Source organism: Dermacentor silvarum, chromosome 6 (genome assembly GCF_013339745.2).
Source record: "Dermacentor silvarum isolate Dsil-2018 chromosome 6, BIME_Dsil_1.4, whole genome shotgun sequence".
Lineage (NCBI taxonomy): Eukaryota > Metazoa > Arthropoda > Arachnida > Ixodida > Ixodidae > Dermacentor > Dermacentor silvarum.
The window spans coordinates 128,253,649-128,279,406 of NC_051159.1; the positions used below are offsets into that span (position 1 = coordinate 128,253,649).

At 51.1% G+C, this 25,758-nt stretch overlaps 1 protein-coding gene across 2 annotated transcripts in view; it reads left to right on the top strand.

Moving 5' to 3' along the window:
• The first annotated feature begins 749 nt into the window (after positions 1-749).
• The window catches only part of LOC119455962 (sodium/potassium-transporting ATPase subunit alpha), a 129,410-nt gene continuing 104,401 nt past the window's right edge, over positions 750-25,758 (top strand). Inside the window, exon 1 of one of the 2 annotated variants that reach the window (XM_037717515.2) lies at positions 750-979. In XM_037717515.2, coding sequence (XP_037573443.2) covers positions 953-979 — 27 coding nt within the window. In that variant the 5' untranslated portion in view covers positions 750-952. The remainder of the gene's footprint in view (positions 980-25,758) is intronic. The other variant, XM_037717514.2, reaches the window with a different exon arrangement.

Consider the following 25,758-nt stretch of genomic DNA (forward strand, 5'->3'; position numbering starts at 1 on the left):
AGGGAACCGAGGACTGAAATAAACCTCCCGCGCCAAGCTGAGAGAAAAGAAAAAAGCTTGCCTCTGCAAACATTCGCGCTTTACAACTTCTCTCCGCTGGGCCACGCTTTTACTTTGTACCTTTATTTCCTCATTCTTTCCAACTATCTATCTCTCTTCTCTCTTTTGTATTTCTCGAACTGGATCCGCCCCCTCTGTGACGCAAACTCTTTAACGGTGGCACTTGGAGCGACGGCACAGTTCCCGCTGTTTTCGGGTGAAAAAGGGGGAATGCGTAAATTTCTCAAGTGGGGAAAAAACCCGGTCGGGAGGCGGGGAAACGGGAGGAGGGGTGCGGATGTAGTGGTAGCTCACAGCGGGACGTCACCGCTTAGCGGAGCTGTGTTCAGTGACGGCCATTCGAAATGGTACTGGTAGGCGGAGGAGACAGCAGCGGACAGTCAAAAGGGGGCACTTCGCGGCGGGCTGTGTACGGGGAGTGAAACGAAATAAAAGAGGCCGCGCTTAAAGCGAAGAAAAGGGCCACCGCCGGGTGTCCACAATGGAAAGTAACGGGACCACGAGCGGGATGCAAACACACACACACAAAAGTGCTGCTAAGGGCGGCGAGGAGGGCACGCAGAGCGAATGCAGCGTTCACGTGGCAGCGGCGGCGGTTCGCGCGCCTCGCCACCGGCGCACGAGATGGCGCCAGCGGAGGCGGCGCGGCGCACTCCGTGAGCGATCATCGTCGGCCGCGACCGGCGCGCAGCACGGGCAGCAGCAGCAGCAGCAGGCAGCAGCCACCGCCGCCGTCGCCGCCAGCGCTGCTCTCAGCAAGGGCCGGCGCAAGAGCCACAGAGCTGCGTGGCTGTCCGTAGCGGGAGGGCGACGCTGTTACGTCAGTAGTTGGTGCGCATCGTACTTATACAAGCCTTTCCGCGCAGAGTGATCTCTTCCTGAGGGAGTCATCATGGCGGACAGAGGAAAGGACGACCAGGTAAGCCGCTGCCCGCTTGTCCGACGCCGCGCTCTTCACGCGCCCGGCCGCTGCTGCACGGCGGCCGGCCCCCCCGCACAACATGGCGGGTGCCCCGGGTCTTTGCTGCTTGTGTTGTTGTTTGCCGCCGCCTGCGAGAGCTCGCTCGCGCCCCGCTGGGCGAAGCACTGCGGCGCCGCTCGTCGTCGCCGGCGCAAATGGCGATCGGTGCCTTCGCTCCGTATTGATTTTGCCGGGCCCCCTCGTCGTGCGTGCTGCGGGGGGAAGCCCACCCCTCCGGGGCTGGGGACCGAGTCTGGGGAGGGGCCACCCCCGGGTCCCGACCTCTTGTTTTGCACCGGACGGTTACCAACTGCGCGAGTACGGTTTGCCTGCCCTGCCCACCTTCGGAGCGCCGCAACGCTAAACCATGATTTCCGCACAGGCCTTGACCGTGGCAGAGCGAAAGTAACCGCAGCATGCAGCTAGCTTTTCTTTCACGGCACGAGAGCGCGTGGGGTGGGGCAGCGCACTGCTTCGTGCAGAGAAAGCGCTGTTAAGGTCACGCGAACCGGTCGCCAAAGTTACCCGCGCCGGCTTGCACCTTGCGGCGCGACCGGCAGCCGGTCGGCAGGTTGTGCGGTTGCGCCAGTGCTCATCGGGTTCGTGCCTCGGCGTCTCTCGTCAAGGGACGGACGGTCCGCTAACGCGACGTCAGTCAACAAACAAGGTCGTCGTCTTCGTACCGACGATACGAGCGCCGCGGACCCGTGGCCCACTTTGCGCGCCCCTAATGCCGGCAACACTGTAGATGTATGACCCTGGCTCTCCGCGTACCCATGCGGCGGCCGCGCGCTGCGCTGTCGGGTACGGGTTTCTCGGCGCGCTTTGCGAAGGGAAGGGGGTTACCCACTCTTCCTCTGCAGTGGACGCAGTCCGTAATTTCTTCGTCGCTTCCGACGAGCCCCGCCGGTCGTGCAGTGAAACACTGGCCGGTCTGCGGCAGCAGAAAAAGGCGAGCCGCGAAAGGCGACCGTTATGACCGGAGTCCGCCATTTAAAAATGTCCGCCCGCTACCTGCAGTAGCGAAGGGAGCGAGAGCGGTGGTTCGTTTATACGAGTGGTAGCTTGCCCCTGGGAGATGTCCTTGCGCGAAATTGCAATATTGGTATCTCGTGTGCGCGATTAACAGTGACGGCTGGCGCTGCAGGGAACGGGCCGTGGCTGCCCGCTGCAGCGAGCCCCTGAACCGCGGATCTCAGCCAGCCGTGGCCCGCGCCGGCAGTGGCGGCGGCGGCGTCTGTTTCGAAATCAGTTCATCGATTTTTGGCTGCGGTCCAGATCGTGACTCTTAGCTTCTTTTCCTTGATTGGAACCCCGATCTTTGTTATTGTTTCGGCTCTGGCGATCTGTGCCGGTTATATTTCGGCAGTTAGCGCGACTTTCTAGCGTCCCGGGACCTTCTCTACCAACGCGCGTCCCTTGCAACAAAATGGTCGTTGACGGTTCTCTATGCGGCTCACTCCCATGGTCCACAGGACGAACGTAATCCTGGTACCGCTGTGGCCCATGCGACAAACGCTGCTTCGTTAACGTTTTGCCATGATCCACAGGTAACGGCCATCACCGCTTCCTTTTTCAAAGACTACGGAAGGAAGATGCATTTGTAATGTTTCTTCTTGCAGAACTTTCGACACACATTGCACACGTGGTCGCGACCCCTGAAAAGAGTTTTAAACGTTTGACAGAATGGCGAAATTGTTTGCCTTGCAGTCACCGTTTGTGTGCTGGATTACGTCTCCGCTCATCGATCATCGCCGAAGGATACTGCCGCCACCTTGTCGGAAGGATTCGTCTTTCATCCGAGCTTACGTGGTCGGCGTGATGCCGACCAGCGACTTATCGCTTCCCTTCATCGCCTCGGCACGGATTACATTTCTAGCATGCCGTAGCGCATGGCCCTCCTTTGAGTGCGTGGTTTTCTGTACTGTTTTTACATTATCTGGAAGCAGCCGGTTATTTCTGGAGCTCAAGACTTTCTGCGCCCACATGTTTCGCGCGGCGAACATGATAGTGCGCATCAATTTTCACTGCGAGAGGCTAGTTTCCATCATGTACTCATGATCTGACGGTGAAATATAGCCCGATCGATCGAAAACTCTTCTGTTGGTGAAGTACACAGTTCTGTCACCCGAAGACTTTAACCATACAAGAACATGCCAGGACATAACAACGCTGGGTTGCCACTGGACTGTTGAAGGACGACCCGCGCACGGGTGCGCCTGCTCATGAAAACGAACTTATCTGCTTAAAGCGACACAGTGACACTTGGGGGTTTGACAATTCTGCCTGCTTTGCGCCTTATCGAAGCCACTGATCGCTTGACTTCCTGGCAGAACCATCTTTCACAAGTGCTGCGGTCCACTTTTCCAGCATAACGAGGTTTTAGATAAGTACGTGGAGCACCTAGCTGTCATTTTCCATAATTTGTGCTTTGTCGGCTTACATAGCGAATGCGCGGACATGGAATAAGACTGATATCAGCCTTCAAACACGACTGTCGCTACTGGCAATCCTGCGGGCACTCGCAGTGGGCATTCTATTCGGTTTTGTTGAATGTGATAGCCAGAACAAAAAGAGGCTGATGCGAGATACTGATACAGACGGTGCTTTTCTCGAGATAGAAAACAAGAATGCTCAAATTCTTCCATGTTGCTCTACTGCGCATGTTGAGCCACAGCTGCCTGCCGAAGGCATCCACTTTGCTAGGGAAGCTGTTTATGCTTAATGTTTTGCAAATCGTTATGCCTTTGAAAAAGCGCACTTAACCTTCCTGCGAACCAAGTCGGCGTATACATGGTCATCTATCTTGGGTACAGGAATAGCGTAGAAAGCTGTGCCTGTCGTGTTCTTCATTCTACTTCTCCCGACAGCTCACCGGCAACCAACGCTGTTTTCAGCGCTCCTTGGCCACCAGCGCGGGGGACAGATTATCCTTCCTCCAGGCCGCAGCTTATTTATCTGCTTGACCAACCGCTGCCACCAGCTTTGGATCTCGAAACTCAAACATCGGAAACGTACTTCGCTGAGAGGATCGTGACGTCCGATATCAGCACGAGAGGCCGTCGTTCACTATCGAGGAATAGGCGTCAGCAGATTCGGCTATTTAAGATTTACAGAAAACTGAAGATTTCCGCGACATCCACGCTGTTTACTTCAGTTATTTTCGCAGTCGTTCGAGCGCTCTTTGTTGACTTTATAAGTGATCTCGAAAGTCGTGTGCTCGGATGTCTACCATGGCTGGTAATCTCGAGCATCGTGTTTGGTATACAGATAAGAATGTCGCACAGCCCTATCGTTGCATTTTGTACTCGCCCCACTGACGCGGCACCGTGTATGATGCTGCGAATTTCAATTTGTCGCGTCGGTTTCTGGCTGTCGGCACGTTAACACGGCCCACTTAAACCGGGAACCTATCCGTTCCTACGATAAGTCGCAGCCCTTCGTTGGCTGCCGGATGAAACGCGCGGTATTTCGGCTCCCATTCCAGAAAACTCGGCAGTCATCGTCGCATAAACCGACACGAGCAAGACTTTCCCGTTATTCCTCTACTCATCTTTATTTCATCGCGTCGAAACTACATACCTCGTACGCGCGTTTAGCGCTGCGGCGCAGGCGACTGCCTATTGCTGCTCCTTAATTTCTTCCACTTACATCGAAGGCCGAGCCCTCTGGGTGCTTGTAATTGCAGTCAAAGAGAAGGATTTTGCGTCGTGGTCTTCTGGTGTGTTGAAGGCTACGTTGTGCTTGCTGGATGTTTCGGTAGCTGCTTGGTGGTGGGACCCGCCGCTGTTCGTCGATCGACCTGCTGGCACGCGGTCGCGAATGGATGGATGTTGTTGGGGGAGGAGGGTAGGGAGAGGGCGGAAGTCGCGCATTGCGCGTCTTCCTGTCTCCGGAGCGCGTTTCGAAACGGAGCACCTGACGTCGTCCCGCGCTTTTGTCGTCGCTCAGACAATGGCTGCAAAAAGCTTGCGCGCGCGACCAAACTCCAGCTGGACAGAGAGAAGGAACAACACACGCAGGAAAGGGGCGGCTCATCAGACTCGTACACGCGGAGCGTGCTGGAGGCTGAAATATAATGGCAGTGTTAACTGCGCTTCTGCGAACGTCGTCATTTTCACGCTAGAATGGAATCGGACCTGGGGTTTCGAATGTCTGCGTTGGCTGCGCGTCGCCCCGTCACCACTGCGACAAAAGCTGGGATATGGTGATTCACGAATCGGGGGTGGGGGAGCTACGATTAGCGCGTCATGTTAGAGGCACCGAGACTTGAAAGCATGCTTAAGCTTAGCACAGCAGTGTATATTAGTCCATCTATAGTACATTAGACCGAGACCGAGGAAGGGGAAATGCTCCAGCTGAATGAGTGAAACTGGAGTAAACTATAGAGACATTGGTGAGTACTCAAGGTTGAGCTAGGCAGAATCAAGCTGAACAGTCAAGGCTAGGCAGAATACCACTGAAAGGCGTTGTAGATTGTCTTGTCCCACTATAGCGCGCGCTACAACTGACTCATTGTCACCCTTACGGGCCCCCTGAGTTGGCTACAATGAAACACATTCAGTACAGCCATCACTCCCGTCCTTCAGTCGCTTTGCTTGAACGCAAGATCTTCAGAAAGACGCACCGATTTCACATTTTCATTCAAGTTCATTTTCGTTCAGGGAGGGTCACAGCCACGAACGCCTTCCGTCAGCGTCTCACAGGTGGTCTAAAATGACGAATGTATTGCCCTGAACGTTATATAGATCAACTTGCAGTCAACTTGTCCGGGAAGAGGGTATACGCTCAAATGCAATAATGCCGTAATTCTCGGGTATAAGTCAACGGCGTCTATACTTGGCTAGCCACTAAGTTGAGTATACGTGTGTAAAGTTTGCGCGCAGAATTCGTGCGTTTGACGTTTCGGGGGGAGCAAGCATGCACGCTTTGCGTGCAATTATTCCTAAACGTATTCTGTAGCGGCGGCACGCAGTGCAGCCGCCGAGGGAGGCGCCGAGTACACCCGAAACGAGAATCCGGCACGCCGTTGCGAAACCGCGCACAGGGGACCACGTGGCGCAGTGCAGGAAGGCAGGCAGGCAGGCAGGCCTTTCTCGCACAGGTTCCATCCATATACTCACAGCCGTGCCACCGCCCATCTAGAAGCGAGGGAGAAGCCGCCTGGCGATAACGTTGCACGGACCACGTGGCAAGAAAGAGCCCGCGCAGAAGCTCGCGGTGGTCCTAGGAGTCCTTGAGCGTTTTCCAGCGTGAGGCCCGCTCCCTACGGTGAAGTCGCTCGCCGAGCTGCATACTGACGACGTCGGGCGGCGGCGGTGACGACGACAGCGGCGCCACGGCGGTGGCGTCGCGTTCCGCGGCATGCCCTCGGGGCAGTCAGCCCAGCACAGCGAGCTGTCTGCGTGTGTGTCTCTCTGCGCGCGGCGTGTGAGCTGCGATGCGAGCAAAGCCGCAACTACATGGAACGCGTTTCCGACGTATTTTCGGCGCGCCGGCGTCGCCGCGCTGTGCTTACGCTGTGGGGATGTTTTCATTCCTTGTATCAGATGTAGTGACGCTTTCAAGCCCTGGTGCTTTTGGCTTTAACGTTCCAACTCCCAGACCCGAACTACCTTTACGCAAACCACCCCAAACCAAAGTCTGTTCGTTCTGCATGCCGGAAACGTGCTGCGCACATTTTGGAGGTCGCGTGTTTAGTATTGGTTGACTCAATTATTGTACTTGCACGTTTTATATTTCGTTAATCACTGTGTGCGCGAGCAAAATGCTGTAAAATTCACATATGTAAAGCCTTCATTCAAAACGAAACTACTGTTTTCTTGCCTCTTCCCCCCCTTCCTCCTGTTGTACGTAAATGACAAGCATTGCACGTAATTATTGTGCTTGGAATGGCTCGCAAATTTCGCCTAATAATTGACACTTGTTCCACACTGTGTGAAAAGGGAAGGAAAAAAAAAACATATAGAGGGCGTTTTTAAATCGGTAGCAGCATCCGTAGTTTTGCAAACGTGGTAGCAACGGGGTTTACCGCGCGGCAGGAGTCCCGCAGATGTGTTGGCAATAATTGGCTTTTACGTAGTTGCGACTAACGTCTCGAGCCGAGGATCGATGGCCGTCGGTTCTGGCAAACAGTCGTGGCCCGAATAACCTGAAACGGAGAGAAAAAAAAGCAAAACAAGAGATACAGCTTGGCTGCAGTCGGCCTGCAGTGCTTCAACTGCCGGCTTTTTAATCTGATTGCGGCACAAGAAAATTATAGTCCAGGACTTTTTTCGTGTTCAGCAAACTCGCGCGAGCACAGCGGGTGTGGTCTCGCGCCACACTTCGGCACATTATTCACCGGGTGTCTTCACCTCTGGCCACCTGCGTCAGCTTCTTCGAGGAATGCATTTGCGTGAGGACTGTTGGTTACTTCCAAGATCCTGCAAGCGGGCTCTTGTCGCGTCGCATATTAATGCGAGTCCTTGCCACATGGTCGTTTAAAGGAGAGGGCGAGGAACGGGGGAGGTGCGCCTGCCATCGACACAACTGTGCATCTCTTAACGGTCTACCCGCGCTAAAGCAGTCTATAGACGTTGGAAGCATGCAGTTGCACAGGACGGGAGGAACAGACATTCGTGTGCTACTCATCCAGAACCAGTCTATATTGCGCTAATTACCGATGGTGCCTGGCTTCTAGTCGCTAACTATAGCAAGGTTTTCTTATCCGAAATTTTGCCTCGCATTGCCCTTCGAGCGTGGTTTATGTTGTGGATTACTCGAGCTCGTTCCTGCAGGGGGAGCTCGGACATTGACAGGAATCTCTTGTCGCACAACCACTTTTGTAGCAGACTCGTCATCATGCCACCATATTTAAAGGCTCACTATTAGATGGTTACGTTGCTAAGGAAGGAGACAACTTACCCACGAAATTCCTCGTAGGTACGTGTCGTATTTAAAAGGCAACAACGAGCACAAGGTTGCTACTCTGGACATTGTCAGATGCCTGGACATTGTCAGATGCCTGGACATTGTCAGATGCCTGGACATTGTCAGATGCCTGGACATTGTCAAATTCGCCATCTTGTCTGGTCTGGTTGGTCTTGAGGGCTTCTACGGCGTCTCTGATTGGCTCAAAATGCCGCAGTTACAGAATTTAACAATATGACGGAATTTGACGATGTCCAGACTTATAGTACCCCCAGTACCTGAACCCGTCCTGTGCATTGCGCGTTTGTCTTCGTCTTCCATGCAGTAACTATTTTTCGCGCTGCAAGGAACCAGACTAACCCAGCTCTTAGGAAGTATTGAAAGCGCACTCGCGAGACCATTGCGCTAATACCGGGCCGTTCACATCACATGCAACGAAACCTTGGCCGGGATAACGTAACGATACTATTCCATTTCCGCGCTTCTTCCAGGCGCACTCCGACCACGTTATCACCGGGAACGGCCGGTCCAGAACAGTGGATAAGGAATGGAATCGAACAGAACGAATATTTACGTTATGCCGGCCCTTGTTTCCGCAGACTTAAGCTACTGATTACCACGGCAGTCATATCATTATGTCGGTTAGCGCGCGAGGGCACCTCGAACAAAAATGGATAGTACGTTGCGCAAGACGAGTGTGACATCTAGTGACGAGAAGTGGGTCAACTGTTCAAAATCGCGCAGCTAATAATGGATTGATAAAAAGGGGAGAGCATCTGCACTGCCGTCGCCGGGGGTGGGCAGAGCTGCTAGCCCAATAATACAGACAGTCCTATTTGCACCCATCGTAACTTGACCGTTAGTGAGAAACGCAGCTTTTTGCTGCATGCCTTAACAGCGTATTGAACGTCACGTTATCGGGTTTGCTATAGAGAAAGCAGTTGCGAGATCATCGATCTTATTGCAGACAGTGTGACGTCAGGTGCGCCTCTGGCCCAGCGTTAGGTGGGGGCGCACGCCCCCAGCGAACAAATGCCAGCGCAGATGGTCGGTCAGCGGAATCTTTCCGTGCGCGCGTCCTACGAGCGTCATCGACCGCCATACGAGATGGTTCGGCGGTTCTCCTCTTCGTACACCATTATGAATATACACCACACTTGACGTCACTGAGTGTCACGACAGGCCGTGGATAGAAACGGGATACGCCAGTGTCGTCTGGACAAGGCTCCCGTTCTTTTTTTGCCGCGTTTCATCGTCATCGCCATTCTTGACTGGCTTCTGCTTGGGAACTGGAAAAAAGGGTATTGGGGAGGTTTTTCGCTATGGCACGGCTCTCGTTCCGTCTTTTTTTTTTTTTTTTTTTCGGCTCCCCCGCTTTGCAAAAGCAGACGCCACCCAAAACCCCAGATGTTGGGAGGAGGAAGGGGCCGTGGGGGTCTTCGCGATACCCGAGCCACGTTTCTGCACGGCCCTGTCGTCAGTGCAGCGTGCACATCCATGGGGGTGTTCCATCTCTTTCTCTGCACACTCCGTCTCGCGTTCTACCCATGCGTGCCGGTTGTTTGTATTCGAACGCACCGATGTCGCCAGTAGCGCGTAGCACTAGGCGCAGTACGGCCAAGCTCGTCTTCCCTCGCGGTCACTCGCATTCTACTCCCCTACCTGGCAGCCCGTCCCCTTAGGTCCGTGACTGCTGTCCTCCGCCATTGCCCACCCCGGATGACGAGATTCAACGCGCGCGCCGGCGGATGTAGTGACACAATGAAGAACAGAATATCGCGTGCGTACAGTCATCCACAAAAGTGTGTGGGGCGCGGGAGCTGCAAAAAAAATAAGAAAAAAAAATAAATAAAATAAATAACGTTCTTAGTTGAGCTTCTATTGGCGTTTCATTGCTAGGGCTGCCGCGAAGTGTTACGAAAGAGGAAAAGTGGATAGCAGTATACCTTTGTTTGTCCAGCCAGCGCGCAGTCTTTCCAGCGTTTGGACTTGCAAAGCATGTCTGATCCGTCAATAGAGAGCCGAGCAGGTGCAACCGATTACAGTGCAGAATACACACGGCTTGATTCCGCTCACCTCACGCGCCCCTTCCACCCGAATTTCATCTTCGTTTGTGACGCCATTAAATGATCGCTTTCCGTGACTGCGACGTCCGTAACGTGAATCTGAAGGGAGTCCCGAAGTCCGGAGAGCGGAGGAAGTAACGAGACGTGGCTCGCGTCGTTTCGCAACAGCTTGGTCACGGCAATTCCTCGGTGCCTCTCGCGGTTGTGCTTCACTAGAGCGTTACACCCTGCGCTTGCTTTATTTGTTATCCTCGCAGTGTATAAGGACATTGCAGACGGAACGGGCAGTACATGAGTACGGAAAAACACTACGAACGGAGCGAAATGGTCTAGTGTATATTATAGCGGCACACACAAAGGACATGCTATTCATAAACGTTAACCAAAGTCAAGATGGGGGCTCGACAGGGGTGGCGCTGGCTAACACTCCCAGGGGTGAGCTCTCGTAGTAAAAACATAAATGCCCCAGAAAGGATGGGAAAACGGCGCCGCGGTAGCTCAATTGGTAAGAGCATCGCACGCGTAATGCGAAGACGTGGGATCGTTGCCCACCTGCGGCAAGTTGTTTTTTCATCCACTTTAATTTCCATTGATTTATCATTTCTTCAATTCAGTTAGTAAGGTCAAGTAATTTCCCCTATGTTGTCATTGGTGTCTTTGTTTGTTGGCTTCTTATTATATATAATATGGCGCCAAACATAAAACAAGCAATGTTCATTAATGCTTACTGGAATTTGCTTACACAGAGATCAGACGCATCAACTGCCTGTCCGAAATATTGCCAGTAATGATTTGTATTAATTCCAGCTGGAAAATTAGTTATCCTACATTGGTGCAGTTCCTCACGCATGAATCTTTATACTTTCTTTTCCTCAAGCAGTGTACAATATGTGCAAGAAAAAGTCGACAAATATACATTCGTTAAGTATACATTCGGTAACTACTAAGTATACATTTGTTAAATAAGTATACAAATATGCATTCGTTATAAGGCGGCAGTGTAGCAGAACACAATGTATACCAGGTTAGACAATTACGCCATGCAAGAAAAATACTAAGCAGGGAGAAGAACCATGTGATTATAAGTTCACGGGAGCAGCGAAGTTTCTTGTAGCTTCGAACATTGTCGCCCCAGTCAGAAACCGAAATAGAGGAAAACTTCGGGGAGATTTGCGTGTTCGCGCAATATCTTGTATGTAGTCCCGGGCGCAGAGTGTTGACGACGTGGTGTTAAAGAAACACCGAGTCGCTGTTTTCGCGTGGAATTCGCTGCTGTTTTCCTCGCATATCGTCTTTTTTTCTCGTTGAAGCCCGGAGCGAGAGCATTTCGCTCCTTGGTTGCAGATAGCTGCAGGCCGACGGAAGACGATTGCGTCGAGAGAGAGAGCTGCAACGTCGCGGCGACTTTATCGCTTTACGACTCGAGACGAGGCGTCCTAAGAAAACACCAACAGTTTCGTTTGCGGGTTACTCTTTCAACGAGACGCCTTACACACATGCCGCTCGCTTTTTTTGTCGTTTGTTCGAGTTCCTGCATAAACTGCGGCTGTATCTTGAGGCGCTGTCCGCTTGCATTTTATTTTATTTTTTTTCCCTCGTGCAATGATACCGCGATGAAAGCGGCCGGAGCACACGAGCGGAAGCGGCATCCGGTTCTTCTTTTTACGCGATTCTGGGTTGTCATTTGTTTCATGTTTTTTTTTTTCGTTTAAATTTTGATGCAAGCACGAATAATATGAGCGAAATCGATCGATAACGCCAACTGCTACTTAATTCTTTTTCCTGTGTATGTCTTAATGTTAAATCTTTTTTTTTTTTTAGATCGGAAATTTTGACAATGATACCAGCGCTAATGATAGTTTCCATTCGTCGCAAGCTGATGGCGAACACCTCGTTAATTCTGTATCGCAGTCTGTCTATAGGGAATAGCAATTAGCACGAGCAGAAATTGTGTTGAAAGGGTAACAAGTAGATGCAGCCGCCACCACAAATACACGATCACAGTGATCCTGCACGTCACTAAAGAGACTATACATATATAGGTAAGATCGCACATCTTTGAACGAGCTTAGCGCTTTCCATTGGTCAAACAGGAGCACTAGGATCTGCACCTGTCATCACGGGCTTATCAGACCTCGCAATGGTATTACGTTCGCTTTCCAATGGGTGAACACGGTTAATTGATCGATGATTGAGTTAAGCGTCCCAATGTAACACAGCGGCTACTAGACGCAAGTCAAGAGGAGCACTTGTAAGTGCTCCATAAGTGCTCTCGCGAGTGGTCGCGCTGACCGCGAGGTGGCGCCACCCGCCACCTTGCCTTTCCTGCCATTGTGGTGTATTGGCAAACCGCTGTACCTGTGCTCACAGACCAACGCTTGACCCCCTGTCTGCGTTGTTTGACGACAGCTTCAAGTCGCTTATCTGCTGCCTGGTCCTTGGAAGCGGGAGGGTCGCCCTTTGGTTTTGGCTGCGCACGATGGTCCCGCAGTTATCCATGCCTTCGCGTCATTCTCGTTCTTTATTTTCTTAGTGACGCCGCAATGTTGTGTGCTGGCTTGAATGGACGCGGAAGGCCGGAGAGGGAAAAAGCAAACGTGCAGCTCTCCTCGAAAAGTCATCGTCGTTGAGGCTCAATGCGGCGCGGACTGGTTCCAGCCGGCCGCAAAGCGGACGCCACGCGCGGTTTCGAGAGGAACGAACATATTCGGGCGAGCTAGTAACGGGACAAGTTCGTACCATTCCCGGTGCGAAGAAGACACGAGCGTGGGGAGAAACACGCACAACGAGCACACATGCAGGGCAAGCGCTGTACGGTGCCTGTGCTTTGTTTTGCGTGTAGTGTTTTGTTGTGGCCTTTGTTCGAGAGGGAGAGGCAGGCCGGTAAGCTTGACTCATGCCCTGTTAGTTACACCCTAAGTGTGGACAGCGGGTGGGTAGATCGAAGATGGGGGAGAAAGCCGATGATTCCAACAATTCACAGGCCCTATAAGCACGGACAGCGCATCTATTGTTGGGCATTGAAGTTCGCTGCCTTCGGGTAATTGCGCTGGCGCTCGTGTGGGTTTCTGGGCCCTTAAGGGGTATATAAGGCCACGCTATAGGGACCTTGGCATTGGTAAGAGGTCGACCGCCACCCTGTCGCCTCAAAACAATTCGGATAGTTTTCGTCGTGCATCGAGTATCAGCGCAATCCTTGTTATCTTAGCATTGGTAATGCTGGAGCTGATTCCGAGATGCTCAGTAGAGAGCGGGACGGCGGAGTAGTGACCACGTGATATGCTGACGGAAGTGGGAGCAGCGAGAGTGTTGCGTGAAAGGCCACTGCGCGCTGACACAACTCAACGCATTATCTGATGTCTGGCGCCGTGTACTTCTTCCTCATAGCGGCCGCGGTTTGTTTTGTCTGGACCGGCAGAGACGGCGTCACAGCTTCGTGAGATTTGAGCCTTAGGGCAGCGTTTCTCATATTCTCGCCTCTCCTCCCCCCCCCCCCCCCCCCCGCCTTGTTTTTACAGTAAGCTTCCACGTGTATGCATAAGTATCGCATAGCGAAAGCGTCAGTCACGAAATACGAGCCGTCTCTGACATATGCATCGCTTCATATAGTTCTGGGCAGCGGATGCTACAGGTGCAAAGCGCTCCCACCGTCTCCCGATCGAGCGTAATAGGGCAGTCAGATTCAGAAGGGTCCTGCAGCGGGCAATTCTCACATCCCTGGTCTCGTTATTGGAATCTGCCGCTACTGAACGTTACCAAAATTTCACGTGCTGTCGGAGTTTACGAAATCCACGCTAATGGGCGTTACGCGTGGAGAACACATTCGATGGCTGAATGAGGGCTTGCCTGCTTGAGCGGCTCTAGTAGCAGCTGCTGACGCAGTGTGTGACTCACTCATACTGGGGAGGGGGGGGGGGGGGGGGCGCATGGAACTGTATGCGTCGGTGCAGGATTCCTGAGTGATCATTCCGCGTCGGCGCGGCAGCTGTTTGAAATGTATACGAGCAACACTGCGCTTTGGTTCAGTTGAGTCGAACTGAACACGTTGGTGCTTCGTATCTGTTGCAGCCGGTCACTGCATGCGCGTTGCCTAGATGATATCGTGACTTGACTCTTGACCGATTGACGTGATTCTCTGGCGTTATGAATTATACTTCAGCGTACACAGCACAGAAAAAGACCACGGGTGCCTTTCTAGACGCTGCGAATTCCGTCGTATTATCAGTCTGTAGTGTCAGCGTTTTAAGCCAATTAGAGAGGCCGTATATATGTATAGCAGTCCTCTGGGCCAATCAGAGCTGACAAGATGGAGAATTCTACAAAATGGCGGAATCTGACAATGTCTAGAATAGCACCCCCGGTCGCGAGGGTGCTATTCATCTTCATACGAGCTCGTCGCTTCGGCTGCTTCGCACCACCAACTGCAGCAGCAGCAGCAGTTGTGTTGTTAATGTTTATCGCTTTCCCACGCATAATTGATGCCCGTCGCAGAACGCGTGACGACAGCTCGTCTCGGTCGTCGTCGTTGTCGCATTCGAAAAAACGCGATGTGGCCGCTTAGTATTCGCCTCGGTTGAGTACGCCAGCTCTGCGGCCATTGTTCTTCACGGCTGGCGAGACGACGTCGCCAGGGAGGGGCGAAAGAAGATGGTTTGCGCGGTACGTTTAGCGTGACCTCCCTGGATTCCTTCAAGGCCGGCGACTGTTTGATAGCCGACGCGGGCGTTAGGCGCTTCCGCCGGCCTCTATAGTTCCGTGCAGTCGGGGTTGGGACTGCGGAACCTGAATTGTGCTGAATTAACGCTCCGGCGCTGCCGCGCCATGATGGCAGCTTTCGGAAGCCCCCGCTCTCGAATGTGGCACGAGTTCATTGCAACTGTGCTGAGCCGATGTTGTGTGCGCGCTTGGATATAATCGAGCGCTGACTAAACAACGTGTCGATGGAGTGAGAATTACCCGAGTCGTTTTCGTTTAAGTTTCAGCGGATTTCTTGCATATATATCGTAGAAATCGCACAGACACGATATCCGTATGGCGATAGCGATATGTTTTCTGGCATCGATTGTACAGCCCTAAAACATGGTTGGATAGCCATTTTTACTTTTAATTCTGACGATCTGATCGATTGTAGTGTGCGTGCTTTTACTTCGGTTGAGCATCTTGTGAACTTCAAATTTTTATTTTATTTGTGCTTGTCTGAAACTTTCTAACCGGTGTTTTCATAATTTCGGTCATCAGGCAATCATAGCGCTTAGCCGTCGCTATGGCCGGCGCAGTTCAGGGATCGCAGCAGGCATGGCGCTCCAGAAATAGCAAAGCACTCCACTGGTTATCAGGGCATCGTGCTTACATTAACTTCTGAATACAGTGTTTGTGGACAGTGTCTGATTGGCGCTTACATAAACCGATGCCACATTCGAAAGGCAATAAGGACCGTAATCGACCGCAACATTATCTCCATGTTGAACTGTAGACAGCATGGACATTAGTCTCGTTGTTTTATTGACCAGGAAGTGCGGCAGCGCGTGTACTGCAGTATGGGCGTATATACGTCTTCACTCGTGTGCGCGTCGAGGACGACCAAGCGGCGTAAGCTCGGGCTTCACTGCAAACAACTAATGGTCGTACGACGGGGCGGCAGATGTCGGCGACGCCGCCGTCGGAATGGTTTTTTTTTTCCGCGTGCGAGGGCGCGAGAAAGGGACCAGCGTTACCGGAGCCTGCCCCGAACTGCCCCCGACGCACCCCTGCGACCCTTTCTCTCTGCCCGCCCTGTAATGAGCGCGCAAGCAGGCAGGCCTCGTATACCGCGGCGCGGTGGTAGTGGTGGTGGTGGTGGTGTAGGCAGGCGAGCCAGGAGTTGCGACGGAAAGCACTTAGGTCTTTGCGGAAGCCATTTTCTGCGTCTCCTCGCGCCGTCCAGTCGCCGTCGTCTCCGCCGGCAGCTGACCGGGAAGGGTTCGTCGATTTGCGAACGGCGACGGACGGAAAGGTGGCAGAGACGGAAGGCGTCGTTCGCTGTTCGGTTTTGACGGCTGATTACGGCCCCTCCTTGCGACACGGGCATGGCAGAGCCACGAAGTCGCGGCGCTTTCGAAACTGCCGTGCGTCGAGTGCTGATTGAAGGGTAGAGAGAAAAGGCAAAGAAGTGTCGTCTTTTTTTTTTTTTTTCTGGCATTACTAGCTTGGCAACGTTTCTTCTTTTCTTATTTTTGATGGCGCACTATACCTCTTCTTAGCACAAAGTGATCCCTTTCATTAACGCAGCGAGAAGGTTGAAGCCTTGCGGGGTCCTTGCCGCATCGTGCGATGCCTCTTTACTTTTTCAAACTTTCAAACACGCTCGAAACGCGTTGAGTTTGAACGTAAAGTGTTTCGCGCGTGTACAGCAATTCAGGAATGCCGGGTGGCCTAAATAGGTGCGCTCGTGTTGACGCCTGGTGGCGCTCGCATAAGTTATTGCAATTGGTAATTATAACAATAATAATGATAACATTATGGAAATCTTTGCGTTGGGGTAGGTCGGTAAATATAGTTGCAGTGGTACTTTCTGGGATACGATCACTTTCGCGAGATTTCGCGCTATTCGGCACCGGACCCGTTGACGTGTACGGTTGACGTTTCCCGCTCAACTTGTTCTTGCGCAAAAACCGTATTTGGCGGCTTCTAATATATATATATATATATATATATCAGGGCCCGAGGCGCCGTTAACTCGTGACTGTGGGATACCTCGAATTTTGCTTGTACAAAACTTTGCCCGATTCCATTTCACGTGGTCTTCATTTGCGGTGTTTCTCAGCTGCTCCATCCACTGGTCCTTCCTCGTAGCCCTGCTTCGACTAATGGCTCTGGAAAATCGAATGCGTGACCAGAAATACCTTTCGTTGTTTGACAAACAAGCTATTGCTGCCTATAGTGACCGTGGCGGGAACTCCTTGTTCGGCTCAGCGTACCGAGCCATACACGCTGCCTGGAATGTCCGTGACCCCATTAGATTGTCGAATGCTGCAAGACAGCCGATGTTTTGCTTTTAACTTTTAATTAGTCGTTGTCTCGGAACGGAGCGTACATGTGCGTACGATATCTTGTATCGCAGACATCTGACACCGCGTGTGTATAGTGAGAAATAGGGCTCGTTAGTATTCGTTCATTTTGTAATGCGCCGAGTACAGCTATCACCCACGAAAGGACGCACCAGGCAGGGACGACAGCGCATTCTGTCGTCCTTGCCTGGTGTGTCCTTTCATGGCTGTTTACTCAGCACATTAGAACAAGATGTACTGACACCTCGCGCGTTGCACTTGACACCTAAAGTTTCCACTGCGTTAATTAACCCAGCTTGAATTGAGTGTGATTTTCCCGGCCTACGGGGACCGCTCTTATCGCTCCTAAACTGGCGACATACTTTAAACCCCCTGCAGCGATTATAATTTTGATCATTCGTTCATTCTCAAGTTAGAGACCTTCCGAACTCGAGAAAGCCACTCACGCTTGTAGTAAGAGGTAATTTCAACAACGTACAAGTTGTACTCTTTTCCAGACGTACAACTCGACGTTTGCTCTACTTTGGAACACGTCGCACCCGCAGTGTATTAAAGAGGTAAACGTTTTTTGTTCCGGCAAAGATAGTGACATGGATAAGTCTATATAATAGGGCTATAGGAAGTGACCTGAGATCAGGGCGTGGCATAAAATCAATGGCACATCAGACCCGCATCATCTTCACCCTCTCTCGTCTTCGCGACGTTTTAAGTTTCCCGTGGATACACCGCCCTCTTATACCCTCTGGCACGCTCAATAAGCGGGCCTCCATTTCGATTCCGCGAAACCTTATTGCCTGTCCAGGACGATTACAGGTGGTGCGTGGGTCTTGTGCGACTGGTCCCCCTTCCTCTCCTCCTCCCCCCCCCCCCTTTTTTTTTTCCCCCTGTACATTTGCAGTTACATTATAAATGCCCAATGATGAGGTGCGCACCCGACCCGGACCGGCCGACGGAGGAGAGTGGCACCTCGTTGCGTGAGCGGGTTGCGCGATGATCAAGAATACGCGTGCAGTTTCTCGATACCCTGGGGCTGGGAGAGTTTCCCGGCTGCTTGCCTGCCTGGCTGCCAGCGACTGAAACAGGCGGAATGCGCATACACACGCACGCACACACATCGTGTGCATGTGTCTCCGCTCCGCAACGTAACCCGGAGTGAAGTGCAGAACCAGTTTCCTCTTCCCTACATCTGCTGCTCGTTACTGAGCCTCGTCGCTCGTTCGTTCGTCTTGAGGTTGTTTCTTGGAAATGGTGTGCTTGCGCCGTGAACTCGTGCTTCCTTTCTTTCATTATTTCTTTCTTTCTTTTTATCGGTGTTGCAGTTGCAGTATTTCAGTAAAACAAGGGCGGAGAAGGAAAATGGTGGATTCGGACTTCGTAATTGTCTCACCTTAGGACGGACGCGTATAAACCGTCCCGAAGTAAAGAATGCGGGAGAGAGCGAGCGAGAGAGAGTGGGGGGTTGGCACAGAAGGTGGAGGGGGATATAGGCGAGAAAGAAGACATGTGTGAAGGAAAAATGTTTAAAGTAAACGTATATAAGAGTTGTGTGTGAAATGAATTTAAGACGTAGTTATATTAATAACCCTTTGGGCAAAATAAGTTCATAGAAAATGTGCCTTGAAATACGGTAGTGGCGAATAAAGGGAATTAACATCACCGTTAATAAGTTCAGAATTACGCATAAAAATAAAGGGGAAGGGGGTTCATGTACAGCGACATACAGACGCAGGCGCCTTTTTAAGAGCTTGTGCCAGAGTCGTATTTTTTTTTTTCTTTGGTCGTTTTGCAATTATTGTATTCAGGTTAGTTTCATTGAACCTTCAGAGAAACACGCAACATCGTCAAAAAACCAGCGCTGACGTTGCCTTAGACCGACTAAGCCATATCAAGGTCCTATATACCCCCCCCCCCCCCCCCCTCCATACCAAGGTCCTATGTAACCACGCTTTGCGTTGGACAGCGAAGATGCTCTTTCCTCTTACCATGGTTAATGCAATGTTTCAACCACTTGTTTCATGGTGTTATGTGAAGATTGTTCACTCGGCACTGCTCTGGACACAAGCGTGCTCCGCCGGTGTTGCGATTACCCCTATCGTGGGCGTCCTCTATGGACGTTTCACGCAGCTTGGGTTTTTCTCCGTAGCGCCGGGCGTTTAGGGTTGCATTTTAGACGTGTAACATGTGGTTGGGTTGGCGTGGCTGCAACCGCGCGTAGCTGTTGTTGCCTCAAAGCAGATTAGAGGTCAGAAAAAAAAAAAAAAGCACATCTGCGCTCTTCTAGCTACACAAACCTGACGCAACACGAGAGACGGGTCCTTGAACACAACTCGGTGGATTCTCGTATGTGCGAAACAAGCACGCGGTTGCGAGCGCGTGTACAACACTTACTACCCTGGTGATCGCGGCGTTTGCTGTCTTCACGTGGTCACGTCCAACAGGTTTTCCGCGACTAACCTGCTTAGCCGAACGCGATATTCGTACGTTTCGTTTGGTGTATGGCGAGTCGTCTGTTGACGTCTTGGCTGCGTCCCAATAAACTACGACGCTTAGCTGCTGAAGTAGCAGTAGCAGTAATGATTAGTAGTTCGTTATAATAATAAAAAAAACATAAAGGAAAGGGAGGGAAAGAGAAGGAAGTTACTACTGGGGCAACCGCATTGTAACTGTCAGGAACGCAGGAGAACACCCATTTCTCTGCCTCTATAGCCTTTTGTTTTCAACCAGAGTTCCGATCATTGAGGAACTGAAATTTCCGCCATCTTGTGTGAGCAGACATTTTAGATCTGGCGCCTAATCGCATCGTAATATCAGATGAAATTAATTGAATTTGCGAAGGGATGTGGTGGTGGTGGGTTGTAGCAACATGCAGGTTTAGCCTGGCGATCAAGGCCGGCAATTGCTCCGCCTTTGCGAATGACCATCTGATACTGACTGCGCTGTGGCATGTTTCCAAATAGGAGAATCTTGTTGTTGCCTCCAATGTATGGCACGTCGGTGTAAAGGTAGATCCTTGGGAGATACTGGCACATAATCTTGTAGTCGCCTTGAACTTCGTTTTCCTTTCCTTCGGTTGTACAGCTTGCGTGTCGTATGAACAATTTCCAGTAATACACGAGCGCTGGAATTCGCGCAGTCTCGATACTGCAGTCCCGATTTTCTTTGCTTGTTGAGAGAGGGGAAAGGGGGGGGGGGGGGTGCAGCGTCTCCTTCTTTCCTTGGTGTCATCAGGATACTTGAAGACGGGAGGGATTTAATGAGTGGTTGCAAATTGTTATCAGGCGCACTTAGACATTTTCCTCTGATTCGCAAGGGAAGGAAGAAACCGTTAATCATGCATTTAGATTCAGCTTTAAACAACTAACAGCAAGGCTATTTTCTCTTGAGTGGCGGCTGGAACAACTTTAAGAATATAGTCGGCGCGTTACACACAATTCTCAGATCTCAGTGATAAAAAAAGGGAAAACTAGTCATGTTCTATATTGTTTCCAAGTAATTGCACTTTTCCTTTAATGTCAACAATTTTTATTAGCGTTTTTTTTTTACTTATGTTACTAATTTCATCCGAACCCTGGCCACTTCCACGTAGTGGGTATGGGCCATATTAAGTGTAAGACCAACCAATTGTGTAGAGGGCAGCATGGGGTGCATGAATGCGACAGACAAGCTTGACCTATCACGATATGAAAACTTGAGGGATGTACGCGCTGCCAATTATGACGGAATTGCGAACCTCAAATTCGTCAGAATACAACTACTCAGGTTTTACCTTTAAGTGGCAGGGAAAGAGAGAGAGCAGCAAGAACCTCGACACTCCGCATTGCCATGGACGATACCGTATAGAGCGAAAGACTTTTTCAGCGCTGTGATGGGGAATGACATTGAATTTATCCATTTTTTTTGCGAACTTACAAGCGGAACTTAGTTATAACTATGCACGTTAGCGCGTTATCCATCCGAGTATTGGTCAATCCCACGTAATGGGTGTGAGCCAGGAGTTCGGAGGAAAACAATACTGTCGAAACAAAGACGAAGTCCTCACGCGCCGCTTTCATGGAGAGGCGTTTCGCCGCTTCTGGCCAGTGCTCACGTTGCTCGCTCTCGTCCTGCGCGTAAAACCAGCGTGTTCTGCATTGACCGCGAAATGTCTGCGGCCCTCTCGGCCACGGACGAGCCTTGCGCAGGCCACGGTCGCGGCTGAAGCCTGTCGTCTCTTCGAGCGCCTCCGCTATCGCGTGGTCGTGTGCGCCGCCGGTCAGTGCCTCGCAGCCTCGTTCTTCGCGGCACTGTGAGTGTCTTGCGCGTGTGCTTTCACCGTGTGAAGGTCCGAGAGACGGCGTGTGTTTCTGCGATGCCGCGCGCGGCCGCTGACTCGTAAATGGATCGAATGAACACTTGAGCTCTCTTGTCGTCACATGGCGCCCACCAAAGACGGATCGGCGATCAAGGGAAAGAAAAAGCAGGTACGTTGCGTTATTCGCGACGTGAGCGTAAGAAGGTTGTTGCGTCGTGTTCCGCGGTCGAGTCTGGCGTCTTCTTGGTCATGCGGTGACGAGTGTGACGACGTCCCGGAGCAAGTAGCCGGCCAAAATGAAAGGGCGATGTTCAGTGGTTTAATCGCTCGCTTGACGATCGTTCGCTCGTTATATATATAGGCTGCTGCTGTTACGTCTTAAGACGTACAGTCGGCCGCGAAAGTTAGTGTAACACGTGTTTCGCGGCAGATATAAATTTCTGCTCTGTTAAGACATGACGCTTCGAACTGAACAGATAACTGTGTACTTCGAGGCTATACGTGCTTAGGCTTCCCGTGAAGTCGGCTTCTTCGCAAATCCTGTCTTTCGTAAGATTTTGTAACCGACTGCACTTCAGTATACATTGGTAGTGATTGGCATGGCACAAATTATGTTGCCTGGAATATCATCGCCCCCGTGTTGGGGTACGCGCAGTGGAAAGCAGCGCATAAATTGCGCATCTCTGGCTGGCCACTCGGAGCTGTTTGAATGGTTGATTCATTGTGGAGTGAATGATGTCATGGGCACAGGCAGGCAGCGCAGGTTTCTTTACTTCCAATGGCGGGCCCTTTGAGATTAATATACTGATTTAGTGCATAGAACCGTGCAGTTGTCCGGCGGGCCAAGGCACGATGCAATTCAGTATCGCTGTACTTTCTTATTTGAACAAAGTGCAGTTACAGATCTTCTAGAAAAAAAAAAATCCCCACAATGTATACATTTGCACAAAATCTTGAGAGCAGCGGAAATGTAAACTTTCGAAGTACACATTGCAAGTATATAGAACAGTGTTGCAGATAGATAAAAGAAAGACTATCGTAAGGTGCGCATAGTTCTAATTCTGAAATCTGCAGCATTCCAAAAGAAAATTTATGTAGTAGTTTGTCTGTTTGCCATATTTCTGAATGCCATAGTCTGAATACAGTACCACTGTCTTTTAACAGCGGAGCTGTTTATGCCGGCCGTTATTTCGTTAGTCCACAAAAAATGCGGGCGATCTTGGCGGTAGTGTAGAAAAGGTCCAGGCGCAATGGCACATACCACTGTGAACTAGCGAAGCTGAGCATGGTTGGGACTACTTAAGCTTAGTCAGTCATCGATAGCCAATCCATAGCTAATCGATAATCGATCAGTAATCAATAAATTCCGGAAAATGCTGGGGATAACTTGGTAGTGCTTAGCCTATAGCCCAAAAGCCAGGACTAGCTAGGTGCCCATCAGCTCCGCTGTCTCTTTAGCATTGCGCCTCCAGTGCAAGCTACGCTAGTTTCTTTTTTATTATTGTTCATTTATTTTGCAAGTTAGAGTATCTTGGTAGATGAAACATCCCGTTTCTTTTTTTTTTTTTTTTTTTTGCGAATGAACTTGTCTACTGAAATTTTACTTCCTTAGCACCCTTTCTGCGCAGTTGTGGTTTCAGCTGTCAGAAACTGGCCTGGATAACGCGTGCGCGTTCCTGGAACGTGGTCGTGCGGAACGGTTTACATAGCGTACCACCCACCTGGGCGTTTCATTTACCGCCTTATCTCCGAAGGACAAGATCCGTGAAAGCATTCGCTCGTCCTGGCTGCAGCACGTGCCAGACGATAAGCGGCGTTTTAGATAGTAAAGGTCTCGCGTTTTTATGAGACGGTCTGGATGGCCGACGCTCCCATTGAAAACTGTTTCTGAGAGCATCGCGACCCCCTTTAATATGTGCGGAATCATGGCCTCCCTAGTAACTTCACCGGCCGTTGTCTACGTGTTCGATGGATCGATCCCATTCGCCAAAGTTAGGATTATAGGCAAGCATACACGCAAACGCACTCACGCGCACACTGGTTATGGGAATGATGGGTTAGGATGTAGATTTGCCTAAACTTCGTTCTTTTTGCTTCGAACGGGTTCGTCACTTTGAAAGTTGAGAACGAAATATTGCGTTATAAATGCGGCCATTCGAAATGACTGCGTACGCGTGTGGGCAGAGACTAATAGCCTTGCTGCGTTTAGAAAACAATTGAGTGCTTGGAAATTTAGGAAGGTAAAGCGGTAATGAAACTTTCTAAGGCACAAACACTAATATCGTACCAAACCATGCACTAACCGTCACCCCCATAGTTTCGGAACGATCGCAGCGCCGTAGTTCCTTCTAGTAACTTTTGATGAATGCTCTACGACGTATATACCTCCACGCCATTCTTGTCTCGTCTCGTGTCGGCTCGGCTTGCGACTTCATCTGCGTTCACGCGTTGGTTTCGGTTGGGAGTGCCGAGCTATGGTCCGTAGCCGAGCCACCAAGCGAGCCGGCAGGCCGGCCGGGGACTCCCGTCCTCAACGACGCGTAGCCAGCCGTTATGCAGATTCGCTCGCTCGCGTCGGCCCCGGACCGGTTCCTGCTCTCCACTTTGCTTTTGTTCTTTTCGCCTCGTCCGCTCTGCGCGACGCTTTGCCGCGTGCTCGTTCTCCGACCGACGGCCCTGGCGGTGAACGAACCGCCGGTGTAAAGGCCGACCCTCGCACTTAGCGCTCTGACGTCCTCGCACAAGGTGTCACTCATTGCGCACTGGCTTGTGCCTCCCTTCTGGAGTGTTCGGTGCAGGCTGTCAGGTGATGCCGAACTTGACTCATCGTTTCGTTTTTTTCGGAGATGTATTTTGCCTATTCTTATTCAGACAATAGAGCTTTGCTGTTTAAGAGATCGAGGCAGCTTGTCGCCGAGTTTGGACATGCCTCATTCACCTTGCAAGCAGAATACATGGGGCTAGTTAATTCATGCTAATTTTGAGAACGCGCCCGCTTGCAGGCACACCACAAATTACAGAGACCGACACCGGTTTGGTGTCCTGTGTACATGTGCGCATCTGTTTCTGTTGTTCGTGTTGTGCTGTAGTTTAGAGAAGGCGCTTTCTCAAAAATAATCATTTGATAAGGGGAGGGCGCTTCTGCGTTGCAGCTCTAGTGGAGCATAACACCGAAAGCGCTTGTGTAGACGCGAAATTATTTTATGCAGTGCTTGCATCACATTAATGAATGAATGACTGTCCGTCGTCAATGAACGAACGCCAGATTAAAAACTACCAAAACAGTAGGTTGAAGGTGCAGGATGACCAACGCAGGATGTCAAAAAGGACAACAATCAGTTTTACGCGCGGGCAAAGACTCCCTAACGTCGAGATTTCAGTGCTGTTCAAGGAACCCGTGCTCGGCAGAATCAGTAAAATCACCAGGCTCTTGCAGGCCAGGTGCAGCTTCGGGATGTAAAACCCAACCAGCGGACGAAGGTTTCCTTGTTTATGTCAGTGTAAACGTGCTTATCAGCTGTGCCGCATAACCTTGCTTCTCGTCCGAAGGTTGCAGTGTGCTACAGTGTCGGTGCTTTTACCACACAAGGGTTCTTTTCTTTTTTTCTCTTCTCCCGAATGCCTGGCTATCGCTGGGGCTATTCTCGCTGTTAAAGGTTATCTGTATATACTGAATAATGCCTGGGTGCCCTTGCTAGCAGTCAGTGTCCGTTGAAGAGAAACGAGCTGGCCGGCTTCGTGTTTAATAGCGTGCCTGTTGCGTTGAAAGTTTTTTTTTTTTTTCATTAAATAAAGTTAAATCAGCACCACTGTTTTAAAATTTGAAAGCGAATAACTGTATTACGCGACCCGGCTTTTTGAATTGTGACTATAGCAGCGTAGCTACCTGGACGCTAAAGCTTACCTCCGCCGGGTACGTAATTCGAAACCGCCGCGTTCTGCCATGACGCCAATCCCGCAGCTCGTAAAGAGCCGCGCGAATTGGCGCTGCTACTTTACTTACCTTCGAGATCTCGGGCGCGGCACGTTGCGTCACGCCAGAGATCTCTGAGGCTCATGCCTGCGCTTTCGAATCGGGCTGCACCAGAAGCGCTAGATAAGGGAGCCTTCGAGCACAGAAACGCGCTCAAGTCGCAGTTCGCCGCCGCAATTTTATTGAATTGTTTTTGCGAGTTACGATTATCGCAAAAAGTGTGCGATGGCATGAATGCGAGAATAGGCTATTCGCATGCTTGAGGTGTGCAGTCTGCTACGAGATTGCGCCGATATGCGAGATCTAAGTTTCTGACACTTTGTTCTACCGCTTACCCCACTCCATCTTAGCTTCTCGGTGTTGAGATGCAGTGAGCTCGCTTCGCAAGCCGACCTCATTTTATCCGGCCACCGGAATCAATCTTCATTACTGTTACAAAGGAGTAACAT